General features: G+C 34.6%; 2 protein-coding genes across 2 annotated transcripts in view; both read left to right on the top strand.

The window, feature by feature from the left end:
* The first annotated feature begins 73 nt into the window (after positions 1–73).
* On the top strand, positions 74–3,056 carry LOC100378032 (uncharacterized). Its single transcript, XM_002738049.4, has 4 exons — positions 74–138; positions 475–621; positions 1,142–1,208; positions 2,361–3,056. The coding sequence occupies exons 2-4, from the start codon at positions 517–519 to the stop codon at positions 2,738–2,740; spliced, it is 552 nt and encodes a 183-aa protein (XP_002738095.1). The 5' UTR covers positions 74–138; positions 475–516; the 3' UTR covers positions 2,741–3,056.
* Positions 3,057–5,382: 2,326 nt separating this feature from the next.
* The window catches only part of LOC100378331 (dynein axonemal heavy chain 3-like), a 46,344-nt gene continuing 33,545 nt past the window's right edge, over positions 5,383–18,181 (top strand). The window contains exons 1-5 of the mRNA XM_085502203.1: positions 5,383–5,546; positions 6,366–6,467; positions 15,899–16,118; positions 17,143–17,323; positions 17,599–17,737. Coding sequence (XP_085358329.1) covers positions 5,532–5,546; positions 6,366–6,467; positions 15,899–16,118; positions 17,143–17,323; positions 17,599–17,737 — 657 coding nt within the window. The 5' untranslated portion in view covers positions 5,383–5,531. The remainder of the gene's footprint in view (positions 5,547–6,365; positions 6,468–15,898; positions 16,119–17,142; positions 17,324–17,598; positions 17,738–18,181) is intronic.

Genomic DNA, 18,181 nt, shown 5'->3' on the forward strand with positions numbered 1-18,181 from the left:
TCCATATGTTGTATCCATGGCAACTTCTTAAGCCACGTCACCTTCATCATATATAGATAATTATAAACACTACATTGGTTTCCGGGTCCTTACAAAGTCGTTCATCAGTTGCGTTGATCGTGAGGTAGCACCGACACGGTGAGTATTGTGTCTGAGAAGAATATACATAATACACATGTCGCAATCGAGTTTCGGTCTTTAAAATGCACCACTGACATTTTAAAAGTTCGTGAATTTATACGTATATATTTACGCTGTTGTGAGAAAAACGGGGAATGGGTCAGTGGCATTTCATTAAGAATACTGTAACATCGTATTACGAACACGTACTTGTGTTTGACTTAATATTTTTTTCTGAGCATGTAATAATGTAGCGTGTACAGTACACTGTGAAATAGTACTGTGGGGAAAATTTGCTATCACATACTTAACGTATTATTGTTGTATATATATCAACTCTCCAATCAATTAAAGATAGTACACTGGGATACGTACGCTGTCCACTTGAGCGAAGTCATGGCGCACAAGACAATTGAATACGTAGGGATACTTATCCTCATTGTTGTCATGGCAGCCGAAGTCTATACCGATACTATGGATTTTACACTTAACCATGCAGAGGTAGTATATATTTTCTTGGCAATTAGTATTCTCTATCATGTAATTGCCCGTGTTATTTTTCTCTGGTGTGCACGTGGTGTAGATATTAGCTGGCGTGATTAGCAGATTCCGCGTACCCAATGTCTACCACGACTCACGATGAGAAAACAAGTTTTTTTATGCGTGACATAGCAAGTTTCCGAGATTGGCAAATTGACTTCGAAAAACGTACTATGTTATTCAATGATGTATCAGACATGGCTATGACACGTACCGGGGTAATACGATAAGTGTTTGTTCAATGTAGAACGTTCTTACCTCGTGGCAGGGCTTTGTTGAACCTTATGGAGTCAATGGTCGACAGGACGGTTTATTAATTATTGATTATTGTTGATTACATCGCACGAATTTTAGAGTCAACAATGTGCATGCAATTTGTTTGACCATCTACAAAGTGTTAAAAGTTAAGCAATTCAGAAAACATGCTTGACAATGTATGGAATAGTTTGTCAGTAAGCGTCAATGGATTGTTTTTTTTTAGGCAAACATGTTCCTGAAACCCCCGAGTCATAATGCAAAGCGATGGGTATTGGAACGTGATTGTGAAGGTACGCTTTTCGTTTCCATTTGAATATAATCTGAATGAGTTTTTATTTATTTATTCAAGAGACAGTTACAGGTTTCCCCGAATTTCAGCACTCGCATGAATGTATTGTGTATACTAGTATCTGAAAAAATACAATACCATTATCTTTTCAAAATGTCTGAGCGTTAACGCTGGGCGTTTAAGACACATCTCTTATTAAATGCTAAACTACTAAAAATATCTGCAATTTATCGGAGTTGTAAATATTGTTTAAAAAGGGATAAAAGAATATTTCCTTAAATTTTTAAATAGTGAGGTAGTGAATTGACTAAATGTGCGTGATAGTACATGGAAAGAAAAATAACATTTTTATTAAGATATTTATGGTAAAAAAACGGCACCAAGAAGCATTCTTCGAGACTCATGTGTTGTTAGATTAAAATGATTGTCTAAGGCAGCGTAATCAGATGATGCATACGAAGTGGCAGAATGGTAGCATAGAAATTTGACAAATTTCACTAGGACCGGCGTCGAATTTAATTTGGTTGTGAGTACGAGTCTTTTATCCTGGAAACACATTCAATTATATCGCCGGGAATTTTGTGGTTGGGAAGAATTGTCGCACGTTTCTTAGTGAAACTTATATAATATTTCTTTTGATTTACCTTTAAAAGCCACGCTTTACACCACACATTTACGCAGTTCAAATCATAATTGAGAGTATATCTCTGAATAGTTTTACAACGTTGGCATGTTTTGACTTCGAGTATTGCTGTTTGACATTGCATTGATTCTTTGTGAAGAAAAACATTGTTATATTTGTACACAACATAGTATTCCATTGATTGCGCATGCGCGTTGAAATACAGATACGTATTATTAATTCGAGTCTCACGTATTGTTACTGAAATTGGAACTTTCCATTTTGGTGAATAATGGTGCTAATAGTTTCATTTTTACAGACAAAAAAAATCGTTGCTCAAATCGTGTTTCCAAACCACGTCCTCGTGCAGCCATATTAACATTCACACACTTGTCCGGACATATGTCAGGATATTTATTTTCTTGTGGTAAATTGGGGTCATGGCATTCATATGAATCATATTAGCTTTTCCCAAAAAGAACATTTTCTTCAATGTATGTGTGACTTAAATTAAATATAATTAAATTTCAGCTTCAATGGAGACATTCGAGCCACCACCGGAGCCACCAGTACCTCCGATAGTGGAGCCGCCGAATCCTTGTGATAATGTCACCCATGTGATCCCTGATAAACCGTCGTTTGAGTGCCGGTTAATTCGTTATAATCTCTGTATGGACGCCAAGGAGTTGATGATGCACGTCGTCGTGAAGCTCGTCCACGTTATCGATGCAATACACGACAAGTTATTGTACGTGCTTTATTTTATCGGTCTTGTCCTAGATTGGCTACCTACGGTCAATCTTGACACCTGTCTGAGTGATTTGGCTTGCGCCGGCTCCTGGTTACTTCGATATATTCTGTGGGATTTGTGCCTCGGGCCTACTTTAGATTTCATCCTTGCTCTTTGTTGAGATACGTAAATTTTATCTGTCAATTATCGTTTCGTTGTTGAAATTTCAGTCCGTTGATTCATGAAGGCTTCTCATATCGACCAACGGAGCCTCGTTTTAAATCTAAGACTTTACGCAAAACACCAACCTCAGAAGATCAATATAGAACAAATAAATAAAAGATATTCTTTTTTTCAAAATTGGGCTCGGGTTCTATTCCTTTTTCCCAATACTTCACAGTCAATGGAAAGTGTGTTGGAAATATTCATTCTGTATTGATCTTTTGGTAGTTTTCCTAAATACAAAATAAAACACCCTCCGTATACTAACAAAATAACATGTTGTGTGGGAGTAGTCTTATTTGTGTGTTGTAATCGCTGTGAACAATGATGTTACGTACTACGTCATACGCACTTAGAAGTGACGTCATGGACTGTGGGATATTGAATCTTGCACGCGTGTAACACCCTCTTACCACTACAATTCGAATCGCTTTGATTCTATGATTGTTATTGTTTAATTTCACAATATAATCACGTACTCCCTAGTTTAATAAGTGTCAATTTCTACGTGTGAAATATCATGGTACCGGTATGAACAAATGACTCATATGACCCCGAACAATTTTCTAGAACAATCTACATACAGTATCAAACAACAATATTAATAAACATGTTAAGTTCTCGTCCAAATGATATCTATAATGTGAGAAGATTACCACCCAACTGCTCACAATCGTCAGTATCTACTAATCCAACTTGTGTACGAAGGTTAGCTGAAAAGTTGTGAGTCTGCACGGGAAACGGTGTGGTATACAATTGAAACAATACGCACATTTAATTCAAACCCGGTTTAAAACAGGCGCATTTTTTATTTGATGTGATGTATTATTTCTGTTGTGTGGGGTTGCTATGATAACTGAGGAGCAACCTTCAAAATGTATATCATTGCCTTACTGAATGTTCATGGAAAAGTAACGTCATCTTTGGCCACGATCCCCAAAAGTAATCTCGTATGAACTGTCCATATGCCCCCCCCCCACCAATTTTCAGACATGTAGTAATTTTGTTTATTTATAGGCAAAATTTGTTAATAAATATATAATAAATATCGATAAAAAATACATAGAAATTAATTAAAAAAATATTGCACCGATCAGAAATTTGGTTGGGGGAAATTCTTGAGCTCAAAAGATACACACTACATTCCCGACGAGTATCGCAATACTGGTTACGTTGACTTCAACACAAAGTACAAAAGTTGTAATCGTGATTTCAAGTGATCACATCCGACTTTTACATAAGTTCTGAACAAAATTCTGCAAGAAGTCACAAACTACGGTTGTGAGGCGCTTATTTCAAATGAGATTGTGGGTACTAGAGTCCAAAAAATATCAACCTACCAATAATATACAATTTAGTATTATACCTGTGTTTTTTTGCTCTGTAAACTCGTTAGTTCACCTAATTTTAGAAGTAATACCTACTTTAATAAAATGTAATCAAATTTACCAAAATAGGAAATGTATGTTGTGTCTTATCGAAAAGAATAACTATGTGCATTGCGCCCCATCACGGTGACTTATGCACACCTAGCCGTGATTGACAGAGGGCGCAACATACTTATATGACAAATTCAGCCAGGCTTTTTATTCTCACCAGTATCTGTTATTCATTCATATAAATTGGGAGTTTTCATATTTTTTGGGTGAAACAAAAATCTATGCATAATTTGAAGTTAGTTATATAACATCTGGTATATTAGGTGGGTCTCTAATTTTCTGATAACGAATTATTTTGTTATTTCTGATAGAAGGACTGTTAATTGAATAGTATGGGCATATCTTAGATAGTCTATGCTGCAGACTAAACTTTAAAAATGTCAGTGTTTTTTTTTAGTGTTCAGTGTTTAGCGATTTTGTTAAGAAACAGAGCCCCCTAGTGTGGGGTATTCACACTAAATTCAGCACTTGTCGGCGTTTCTAATCATATGAACAAATATAGCGACTTTGACTATTACGCAGACTAGTGCATTTCGCGCCCACAGATCAAAACTCGTGCTCGTGATTTCCATTAGAAGAGCGCGTTGGGTTGTGGGAAAAATCAATGTTTATCAACATAAATGTCGTACATGCGCGGCGTGACGACCACCGCCGTTATAACTATGAAGAAAATTTGCTGCATGAGGTTACGTGTCAAACACATGCACGAAATACCCAAAGGCACAACAGTTATAGATTAAAATATACTAGTAGCATGCTAGAAATGGCAGTTTTTTTCATTTCTGTATTGATCTGCATTTTACAAGTGTGTGTATGATTTTTCGTCAACTCTTATTAATGTTAGAATGTTCAATATAAACGTACGATGTTAAACCGGCTTATCTATGAAATGGGCTAGTGGCTAATTGGAGATCAGCTGAGATAGTTTACCTGGAGACACCAAAACGAGGCTCAGCGCTTTTCGTAGCAACCCCCAGTGCCCGGATGTTTGACTGTTGAATAGGAGTTTGCTATATCGTCCGCCAACTTCGGTATTCATTCACGGGACAACTTAGAATATATAGCAAATCGAGCTGAAATTCGCTTTGTTTGCTTACCTTTGGTAGCTTCTAGTTGTAGTTGAACTACCGTAGGGTGATTCAAAGGAAGTTATAATAGTGACAGTGCAAGTTTTTGAAAGTACTACCTGTAGAGTTGCGGGGAAGGAGCTCGGAGACCCCCTCAAAACTTCGCTCGTTTGTTTTGGTCGTTTTAACATGGCTACTATCGTCGTTTAATCCGTCTACAAGACTCGTAAACTACAAGGACATCATGGACCGAGCACGGGTAGGTAGAACATGTTATTTTACCTGACATTACTAACGATCAGTTGATATATACCCCGAAATGCTGACACTATAGTCTTCGACAGTCGTTTCATGCCTGTCGGCTGGCTCAGCGGGGTGCTGGTCTCGAGCTCTCGTGACATTCAATACCTTGCGACCATTCGATCGATCTAGCTATGCAACATGCTCCATGTTGTCTCGATTGTAATGGTTTTCAAATAATTTCCTGAGTGGTCACACATTGCAACCCGTACATATGTGTGCCTGGCTTCCCCGTTTAATTAAAATGGTTCGGAAACCGTCAATTTCACTTTCACAGTAATAATCATACATATTTAATGATCCGACCTATGGCTATGCACAGGCGTTCACCTGTAGTTTTATAACAGATCTGTAATTTCCACTGCCCGTGTTGCCATACTACACTGTGTTTAAAATGACACATTGTTTATCCAAGATTGATTTTTTTGTCAGAATTAGCAGTGATCAATGAACATAGCCTTTGACTGGTGACGAGAATGTCAATATAATGTAACAAGAGAGTTCATTTACTCGCAGACGTGGTACATTTATTTATTCTGCCTTCACGCCCAAACACGCAAACTTGGTTAAGGCACAATGTATCTGGTTATTAAGAGCATGGAAGGGTAGTACCTTCCATGTTAAGAGTAAGAGAAAAAATATGTGTGGTTCACTATAACTAGGAACGCCAATATAATAAAATAACTCTAAATATTAATAACATTTCTGTACAACTTCAAAAATAAAATGACTACATATATTTATTATGGGTAAATTTTTTTTTTCATTTTTTGTACAGTTTGTAGAGACTCCTATAAAGAGTTGCAGCCAGACCCGCGGGTTGCCTGGTTTGCCTCCACTACCATCAACGTTAACAGAAGAACCATCAGATCTGTATCAGGTACAACATTTACTAAACCTCTTAGTTAAAATAAACACCCTCACTACCCATGCTGATGTATCATAACAGTGTTTCTTCAACATCTCAAAACAAAAAATACTGAGCTGGTTACTTACAAACTTGAAACATCACAGTTATCCACCAACATGATATACACATGTTGTGTGCTTGGACGTTCAACAGTTTGAGGTTGCTGGAAGAGTTGACATGAGTATGCTCATGAAAAGATTCAAACTGTTGTTTCTGTCTTGTGTGACAACACATGGTGTATATAAGGTATATCCTAGATTGTCCATGCAATTTGTGGCATAGTTGCATTGACCACATGTCTGATTTCATCCTAACACAATGTTTAATACATACTGTCCATGACAATACTGTAATTTTATTAATTATTCAATTCATAAGTCATGCTTATCATTACACTGACAGCAAAATGCACTAAATCAGGGCACCACAGTCGTTGCAATGCATCATGGTCATTCTGTGTCCCATGTGGGTCCCCTGCAAATTATATCTATATACATGTATGTTTATATGCACGCTGTGATGACTGCTACTCACACATTAAGTAATCTTAACATATGACGTCTGTGACAACGAACATTTGATAATTCTAAAGGAATCATGTACTTATTTTGAGCAAAGAGCACTGTTTGGTGATACATTAATAAATTCAATCAAATCAATGTTCTTGAAACATCAAATAGTGTAACATATTTAACTTAATTATTTGGTGCTTGTTCTGGTTAATTTGAATACAGAATTAGGTCAAGGTTTTTGAATTTAATTTGTTACTAATTTGAAGGGCCATAGTCAAATTTTGCATATAAAATATCAATATTTTCTTCCCAAACACATATCAGTTGTACAGAACTTGTATGTATTTCCCACAACAAATCCACCATTAGAACAAATTAGCAGTGAGAAATTACTTAAAATTATGCTCACACATTATGTGTAACAGGAATTTTTTTGTGAGTTAGGTATGCTGGAGATACGATAGAAATTCATTTGTATAGATGTAGTGTAAAACGTTTAATTTTCACTGCTAGAAATTTTTGAGATTTCTGGATTGTATGGCATTAATGAAAACAACACTTTGCGAAAGTCACTCGTAGGACCCAAGAAGTATTTTCACTGCTACAAAAATGTTGTGATTTTCATTGACTGAAGAATTTCATAAATAATTTGTCTCTTGCGAAATATACAGTATACAGGACACAAAAAATACTTAGACACAGACAGGTTGACTCATGTCATGATTGACACTGTTGATGTAAACACATACACCATCATAAATACTTTTATTAGCATCTAACCACTGTAAACACTGCACATAAAAAAAAAAAAACATTGACACCCAATGTACTTGGCAGTCAGAACAAAGTGACATACAACAATCTACATCATGTCTTTATTACTTTTCTCTCATTTTGTCTTGATTGCTATTTACATGTATCATTACGATGGATTTCTTGATCAAAGAAACCAAGATTTAGTTATATACTGTTCTTAATAATTTAAGTAAACTCTGACAAGACTGCTTCCCTACAGAAGTATTGAACTCTTCACATGTTTTTGGTTTAGTGATTGGAGTTGGTTTCACACTGCATACTACAGTTACATTGCTTGTTCTTTATAAATTCTTCGGTTGTCAGCCTGAATTTAATTCTCCTTAATTCAATGACGATTGTAGAATTTCTTTTATTACTCCAAAGATTAAGATTTTCATCAGTCTATGCTATTGAGTTTTTTTTTTTTGAATAGAGCTTAGACAAGTCCAGTATAACTTTAATTATTAAATCTATTTTTCCCTATTTATAATACAGTTTCACAACTAGAAGCACCTCATCTGAGGCCAGAAAATGTTCATATTGTGCAAGGATTTGTTTTATTGCTGCGTGAAATGGCCTCGAGGTTTTCCATTATTATTATTGCCCTTACTGCTGTCCACATACACAAAATAGCTGGAACAAACCAAAATGTTGTATTTTCTCTATTAGTAACAAATCATACACACTGTATTTTAAGATCCAGCATACAATAAAAAGAAAGAATTTATTGCTCATTGTATGCACTTTTATTGGATAAAACAAATATGGTATGTATTTTTTTCATGGACATTATTCATAATTAAAACAAGATATAATTAGTGGAGTCACATTAGATGATGGTCATGACTCATTCAAAGAGTCAATCAGTATTGCCTTCATCCATATGTAAAACTTCAAATTACTGACCCTAACATTGGCCGTTACCATGGTACCATGATGTGCATCCATAATCTTAGCAATCAAATGCATTCCAGTACAGCCGACCGTGAATGCAATCCACACACCTTTTTTTCAAGAAGTCATGTTTATGCACAACACTATAAAACGACTCTAAACGAATAAAAAAATGAATGTCACACCATCAGTGTGAACGCTAAATGACGTTGCTTAGGAGATGCAGAAGGGTGCATGATCTCGCCATGATCACCAAGTAGTCACGCCGCAGTCGTACAGCGATGTAAATCATTTTATTCGATTATGCAGATCATAGTTTGCATTTAAGAAAATCTTACAGTACCGATGCAATTTTTTTGTAGAAATCAATATCATAATGAAATAAACTTAACTGCTTCAATACTAATTTGAACACAATAATGCTTTATTGCATTTGAACCTGATTGGAGACCTTGTTATCTGCGTGCTGTGGGTAAGCTAGTACCACGTCTTTGCCTTCATAGGGTTCTCAATCACTCACTGAATTTGAGAAGAAATAAAAAGAATCATTCTAGTCGTTCTAACATTTTCTGCTTTTCATACCCGCATAATGACTTTTGTGGGCTGTATCTTAATCCAAGGCTAATTAGTGTGTTTTGTACATATATAATGTTGCCGAATGAATAAATTAAAAAACTTAATTAACAAATACAATGTCTGCCCTAGTTGTCTATTTCTAGAGGGAAAATTGACAATGTTTAAAGCTGTTGTCATGGTTCACTGATTTCATTTCAAATGTCTGAAGCGAATCCAATTCAAGACCCTTTAAAATCTGTCAATACATTGTCAGATGTCAATTTCTATGTTTATGTATTTGCATACATGTAGCTGCCAATGGTGAACTGAATTGTAAATCCTATGACAGGATTTTTGGTATTTCAGAAAAATTTAATTTAATTTTTTAGTTAATTTGCATAAAAAACCTGCCCATGTACATGCAATATATAAAATGTTGTTGATGTTTTGAGGCAAATATTATTTCTCTGAAAAAATTAACTGAAAGCATCTATTTGGTCTTTATATCATTAATTTATATTAAATTATTATATTAAAGTACATTAATTTATTCTGATGTGTCTCTTATTCATACAATAGCCGCTTTACTCAGACTGCCAGGTTTACTACCTTGGCGATCACCTGGGTAAAGTCTTCAAACCATTGTATGTTCACTATTGTACATTCCACAGGGCCACTGACATGTCTATTCAGACTGCTCTATGGTATTTCTACAACAATACATTTGCCATTGTCAGTGTCATGAGATTCGTAGAACAAAAAAGAAATTATTAACAAAATAGGTGTAAATCAGGATTTCTATAGCTCATGCTAAACACATACACTTGTGTGACGTTAACACGTAAATGTTGTTGATTATCGGTGATAATGCATACTGCACTATTTCCCCTCACAGCCCCTAAGGACATTTTGAACTTGAATACTGAGTTTCAATCATTGCAGTAATTGTGCCCTGAAGGGGGGTTGTAGTCTAGTGCTATTATTATTGATGATGATCAGTAGTTATGAGACTACGTTAATGAGATGGGCGACAACATTTGCATAGGTCTAACTAAGCTGCTTGGAGTCAATATAATCAGAACGTTAATCTGTTTATGATCTTATAAGTTATCTGATTTAATATTTGGGAAAAATAAAATTACAATTACATGCTTTCGATTTTTATAGATATGCTTCCTGGGAAGTTGAGATGGTTGAGAATTTAACTTCATATATACATCCAATTAATCTTGATAATATCGTGTATTGCTCTTGAACATGACGTTATCATGTACTTGAATGCGTATAGTTGGAGATTATACTTGTCATTTTCATTGCAATGAAAAGTGTGTGTTTTTTTCAAATCACATTAAATTTTGTTTATCACTTGGGAATGTTATAAAATATGATACAAGTATACATTTGTAATTGCATTTGAGAATTCATTTAATTAGCTGTCATAATAATATAAAATTGATTCTTGTGTAACCAGGTACACACATACCAGACTTTACTTGCTAAGGTTAGTGATCACTTCACTCGCCTATCACCCACAAAATCTCGACCCAGAAGGGCTAATTATTGCTCTCTGAATCCATACTATTTACAAGAGATTTTAATAGCACAGCTCCCCTAATCACTTGGATTACTGCATTCAGGACAGCCATTTTTTGCTCCCAGGCTGTTTTCATTATTTTTTTTTTTGTCAAAATGTTTACATGTAAGTATATTTTTGTGGGATAACCCACGCCAATCTCAACAGCATTAATAACATGGATGTTAATAGCCCCCCAAAAAAATGGTAGACGTGCGATCTACATGTATATAGTACTGTATCTCATCAGTGACTGTTGTCAGGTATTGGAATTTGACGTTCAAGACATACCAGTATAGTAATGTTTGTTCATCTCACCTAGACAGCACTGTCAACTGACCCTAGTTTTTTTATACAATACCCCAAAAGGCTTGGGTCAGTATCTGAAGCTTATGGTATGCTGTAGGAGAAATGTAAATGCCTAGAAAATAGAGCTTTGTATGCAAATAATTTATGTATATCGGTCAGACGATATGAAACATATATTATGAATATGAATAGTTGTATGGTTTGATGCACTGGAATCGGGTTGATGGTGGTGGTGGTGGTGGTGGTGGTGGTGGTGGTGGTGGGGGTGGTGGTGGGGGTGGTGGGGGGGATGTGAAGTGGCAGATACATTGAACTTATACTCATGACAAATGAATCAAATTGCGAAGTGATTCCTGCACTACTACTAATGACGATAATTGGTTTTTCAATTGCGATTATTATAATGAATATATTTATATAATTGTCAAAATGTTATTTTTTTTTTGTAATTGGACAAATCACTGCTTGTCATTTGATAATTACGCCTGAAATGAATTCAAAAGCCGATGAAAGAGAGGTAGTCAACGACACGGAAGAAAATGTAATTTGTTCTACTCTGTCGTTATGGCAATGTCATGCAAATTAACCACATAAAAAATAGGAAAACAATTTTATAAGTGACACATTTTCCTGGGTGGCAATATTATGCACTCAGTCTGTATGTCTGTTGCCATGGGAATTCAAAGTCTGTCGATAATCTGCATTCATGGCGTTTCTGTGTATTGACAATTTTTTTTTTTACTAATTAGGTTATCTCTAGAAATTGCATTCATTTTTAATGTCTCATATTTTTCGCTCTTTGTGTTGGTTAGTCGAGACAAGATTGTATCTGTGTCTATTTAATTTATTTTTCAAATCTAAGCAGATACCATCTGTTTAAAGTGTTTCCTTCCCTGGCTTTAATCTTGTGAATTGGACTTGTCATCTATTAATTAGATTGGTTGTCAACGCCATGTACATCTTGCTCTGAAATGCATTGCTACATATGCATATATTATTAAGGGTAATAATTTTAGACACGAGTACATGTATTTCCAAATGAAAATTGCGGCACGTCGTGTTGCATGCAACAAATATAGCATCTATAAAACGCATAGCTTGTTTAGATGAAATGAAAAATGATTTTAATCTACGTTTTATATCGCTGACTCATTTGGAAGTAAATACAAAATCTCTGACGTAAGCTTTGTGTCTTTATTTGTGTGACCAAGATAATTTGAATGATCAGAGGACATTAACGTCTTTTAATGACATTCATTGTGATTGGGTGTGTAGCGTTAAACTTTTATCAGCATTGCATTTATGATTCAGTTCGTCAGTTTACCTCTACATCTATGTACCTGAAACGTAAACAGACCTTATCTTTGACTACCTAGTTACTGGCAATGATATTGTTGTTGGTTGCTAAGGTAGATGGGTCAAAGGTTACTATGACATGATATTTTTACTTGACTGTTTCATAGTTAATTTCCAAGTTTGTTATGGAAATATGCGAGTGTGTTGGTATTGTCATAGGTCATATCACTAGACTTTGACACAATAGTTTTCCTAATCAGTCAATAGATTTAGTCAATATTGATTGACCTTACACAATGACTTCATAAATATAGTTGTGATTGATATGTATTTAAGAATGTCCATGTGCAATATTTCGGCATAGCCTGTACTGAGCATGCATCTTTTTTGCATTAGAATAGACCATGTTCAATGCATGATTCTGCGGTAATTGTGAAATCAAATGAAAAAACTGAACCAACAAAGGTCAAAGTTGCGTCAAAACATGGCAGGAGATTCAACAAACTCGAAAGTGATTTTTTGGGTATTTCCATGCTTAATAATCTGCTACTTAGTACATGTAAACACATTTGATGGTGGTGACTTTTGCTGGAATACGGGGGTATATGTATTTTAACATAATATTCCCTTCTCAATGTTCAACATTTCAACAACTATAAAAAGAAGAGATTCAAGTTTGAAATTTAATCATTTGATTTTTGTGGCAGATGTTCGGTCCATACCAAAGTACATTATATTTAAAAGAATATTTTTCAAATTGTCCAATTTCTTCTCACCAGGAAGTTTTAGAGGGAAGACTGGTGACCGCTGTATTTTTTCTTTTAATACATATGACTCAATTACCTTATTACTTATTCATTCGTAGCATGAATATTTTGATATACTAGTCACCTCATGATAAATTATTACATATTGATTATAAATCATGCATATTAATTATAAATTATGCATGTTAATGATAGAGGAAATATTTTATATGTTTCAAAAGGAACTGTTGACAATATGTTGTCTTTATTGAGAAAATCCATCAATTTCAAACAAAGCATTGAACAGCTTACGGCATACAAACAAATTTTCTTCCAGTCAGCTATGAAAAATAAATTAACTATAAAAAACGCACAATAACATGGACATTGAATATTATATGATGTTTATTGATTTGTGTTGCAATATTGATATGCTAGTATTATGGACTTTATAGTTTTGCTGTGATTTGTGAGTGCGTGTGTTTGGGAGACTGATCAATCATATTATGTAATAGGCAAGCAGGGGTAGGTTTCTTACAGCAAGAATTTATATAAAACTCATTTCTTTATTTGTTTAGAAATTTATTGGCATGGATGCTATTGCTAACGGTATAAAGCTGACGGTGACAGCTGTTAATGCAAATGCCATGATGTTTTTCTGTGATTCATTTCTATAATAGAGCTCAATTATTGTAACTGTATATGTATATAATGCTTTCATTTATATTTACATAATTCATGAACATCTACTCAATTTTACATATAACTAAATATTGTATTATTTTGAAAGAAAAATGACATCTGAAAATTTACAATGTAATTTTTCTTATCTTAGTTTAGATTTTCTCCAAATAGTTAATTTATATGAACATGCACTTTTGAGCATCAAATAACATTTAAATAAGAAATATGTCTGTGCTTATGAATTCATTAACTATTCATCTATTGTAGAGCTGGAAACACAGATATTTCTCTTTTTTTTGTCCGGAAATAGAATCATGCTTGCGTATCCCAGCAGCCTGTATATTGAAGTTTTTCAGTTTTCACTGACCGTTATACAGTGGGCGGGTGCTATGGCAACTGCACACAATGCTGCTATGTGTATTGGAACGTATTCAACAGTTGAGGACTTTAATTGCGCTAGAGTGCTGATGCATTAGCCCTAGTTAACGTATGAGAGAGATGTAAGATGTTGCTTGTCACCGAATATCTTAGGTTTTTGTAGTAAAAAGCCATCTTCACTTGATGTTTATGCATCTAAATGAAGCATGTTGTTTTGAGGCGATATAGTGATTGATGTAAGCTTGATTGTCTGTGCTTCTGAGTACTGATCCACTCTAAAATTACATGTAATAGATTGCCACTCAAAATATAGTAATTTTTTTTTAGTTGATTAGCACTGTTAGCATATATATATATTTATATAAAATGCAAATTCAGTGGCTGATTAATTATACTATTAGGCAGATTGTATGATTTTTTTTCATTTTTGAATCAAACCTATGAATAAAAGCAGAAATATTTGAAATTACGTGGCACACAAAATTGACAGTTAACTGGTAAATTACACATGGCTTCTATTAGAAAGTTGACTTCAATAATTCAATTTAATTTGTTTCTGAAGGAGCGTTGTGACATGAAAAAAACAATGAGAATCTTTAAACTTGATTGTAATTGGGTAGGTGCACGCATGTATCATGTATACTTGGCCTTATCACAGCTACGACAGTGTTATCCGAGTTGCCTTTATTCAGCACAAAGACTTGTTATTCAGTTCTTTTAAATGCCAGTTTGCTATAAAGTCATTCTTGTCACTGTCTATATAGACTGTGTGGCTATTGTCACCAAGTATTGTTACCTGGTAACCATATACCACACTGCGATAATTCACCGAGGTCAGGCTTACTTTGTCTCCTGTTTTTTAACCAGACTAGTTGTAATCAATAATGATGTCTATTTGCACACCTACAGTACAGTTCACCGATACAGACTTGCCATGGAATAAAAGATCAACAGGTTAAAGTCATGTACTGCTGAGTGGAATGAAATTTGTGCAAATATGCGAAATGTGCCGAGACATTAGCCTGATTAAAAAGTCTGGAGCAGCGGCCAGACACAGGAATTAATTGTCTGTATGCAGGGCTGACACTGGTGACACTGATGATGTGAAATATATTACATTACACTGTAACACAGCTGTTGGTGTGCCTGCAGTTATTATGAATAAGATTTTTTCTGATATGATCACTAGAAATTGTTTTTTTGTTCTTGTTGTCTTTAACGCTTGCCTTCCTGCTCTAAATCTGGATGTAATTTTTAATGCACACACACTTTATATGTAAATGAGAGATCAAATACAGTAGTTCTTGCAACATTGTAGTTTTGCCAACGAAAATGTCTAAACGTGAAAGATTAGATTATAATTTAAGATGCCCTTGTGAAATGTAATTTTTTGTGATAGGGAATTAGTAGAAGCAGTGCAACCATGCTGACTACATAGATGGAAATATAAAATAATTTGTGTTTATACAGAATATCCCAGGGGGTCATTTAACATACACTGCATACATCTTGAGATTTTAATCACTGTTATTCTGTTTTAAAAATATATTACCCCTGTATGTATTTATTCAACATTTTTTATTACAAAACGAATTCATTAAATCCTAATATTACTCGCATCTTAATTCATTCTTTTTATTTATCTTTTCCAATTTTTAGATCGTTCTCCGCAATAGTGAGCACCCGCCGATTATGAAAGGTACATCATGGACGCTAGCAGCACCTTTCAAAGAACAGAAGTACCACCGTACTCCGAGTGAATCCATTGCTAACAATTACACGCCAACAGCCAGCGACTTAAAGATAAGGAGTTTACTGAGACCCGGTCTAACCAGGGCGCAGACACAGCCTGCCATCTCTAGGAAACGATCTCACTCACGTATCCTTTGTACTAATTGTAACCATACTGGTATTGCATAAATTCTTGTATATTTTTCGCTGTATAGTTTGATTGGCTCAGCCATGGCATAATATCCAATTAGCTGAATAGTACATGATTTACTGTCCCCATTTTCAGTGTGTTGTAAATCTGTACATCAATTCATTGAATGCATTATGGGTATTTTCCTCTTTATTTAATTAATCAATAGTCTTTCAAAGATTTTAAAATTAAGTTAAAATTTTGCAGAAGAATAAAAACTAATGAGCTTCTGAGAAATGTATTCATTGATTTCTTTTCTTCATAGATGATTTTTAACTGGGGAATTACTTTTTATTCAGCACTTGTACGAATAAATTGCAAAGAAATTATAATTAAGACTGTAAACTCGGCAAATGCATCGTAATGCAAGTTAAAAATAGATTCCGCTTCTGAATAATGCTATAATTGAAGATGCTTGATAAGTTATTGAAACGTATAATTATAAATGAAATAAACTGAAATTTGTGTATGGAAATCAAGCCGTAATATATATTACTACCTAGAATATTGACAATAAATACACAGTCAGTGTAAAAATATGAAAGTAGTTCAATTTAATTATTACATTTGTGCATATACAATACATGTCTAATAATATATGCAAGCATGAGATGCTCATTTGAATAATCTGTTACATTCCTTTCCTTTTAATTTCCGTCAGGGTATAATTTTTATTTCTGGGATGCATTTAGCAATAAATCACATGACAAAACTTATAGCCCTTTTTTAAATATTTAACTTTTTGGGGAAAATGCTCAATTTCCTGTGTATTCATGAGCTGAACGTTTGTAAAGATGTTGTAAGTAAATACTGTTTCCAGAAATGAACGCATAGATGAATCCTGTAAAAACCTGAAAAAATATGATGAATAAATCAGCTTTGCTCTACTTTGAATAGAAATGTTAGCTGCGTGAGTTTTAAATAAAAAGCATGCATTCAACATTTATCACGATTTGCGCACAAGAATCCTTAACTTAACTAGCATCTAAACGATCGCCAAATTCACCGCCACCGTCCAAGCTTTCACCGCGTAATGGCGTTAATGGGACTTTTACCAATGGTAGCCATCCATCTAATGGGATACCTGCACAGCCTAGAATGCCGGGGATGGGACAGAGAGCAAAAACTTTTGTTGGTGGGAGAGGAGCAAAACAACATAATGGGTGAGTAATGTCAGTTTTGCAGTGTGTTGGTTTTGGTTACATTAAGTGGGACTATTTGAACAGCTGTTAACAATTCCTTTTGATGCATCACTGATCATTATGAGTTCAATACCTCATTAATATAACCATATCAGTGTTGCAATATGGCACTCAATAAAATGGCACCCAGTGATTTTTTTATGTGCTAATAACAACATGTGACAACATTTTGTACTAATTTGAATTGATTTTTTTAAAAGCCATTTTGATTTTTTAATTTTTTCTTATACTCTTAGAGCTGATATCGATTTGAGTTGGAGACAGGAGTTACCACCAAGTCGTCCAATGACTCCCGTGGAGCAGATGGATATTATTTTAGACTGTGAGAAAAAAGAAGCAGAAGTGCTTGGAGATCCCAATGAAAGAGATATAGAGGTAACATAACATACTGTGATATTCCATGGGATTTGCACATGTTCAGATGGCGATTTGGCATTTGTACAAATCTGAAAGGCTGGAGGGTGGGTAGAGTGAAACTAAATATGTTTTTGTGAGTAAATACATATGAAATATTATGGTAAAAAAATTTTGTATCCATTCGTAACTGTAGAGATGTATAACTGTAGAAATATTTTGTACTCATGTTCACAAATTGTACTGTATTTGCTCTATTAGAAGTGCAAGGAAATAAGTACCCTTTATACTAACCTTTTTATAGCATAATATTTGCATATTACTAATATCGGCCGTGTCATGTTTATATAGATTCATCATTGTACTTGTACCATGTGTACTTGTATAGGAATTCACCATGGTAAACTACTGTATTTAAGACGACAGGTATTTTGTGATTGGTCCCATGTACCCAATACCAAAGTA

This window comes from Saccoglossus kowalevskii, chromosome 8 (genome assembly GCF_978046115.1).
Source record: "Saccoglossus kowalevskii chromosome 8, keSacKowa6.1, whole genome shotgun sequence".
In the NCBI taxonomy this organism is placed as follows: Eukaryota; Metazoa; Hemichordata; class Enteropneusta; family Harrimaniidae; genus Saccoglossus; species Saccoglossus kowalevskii.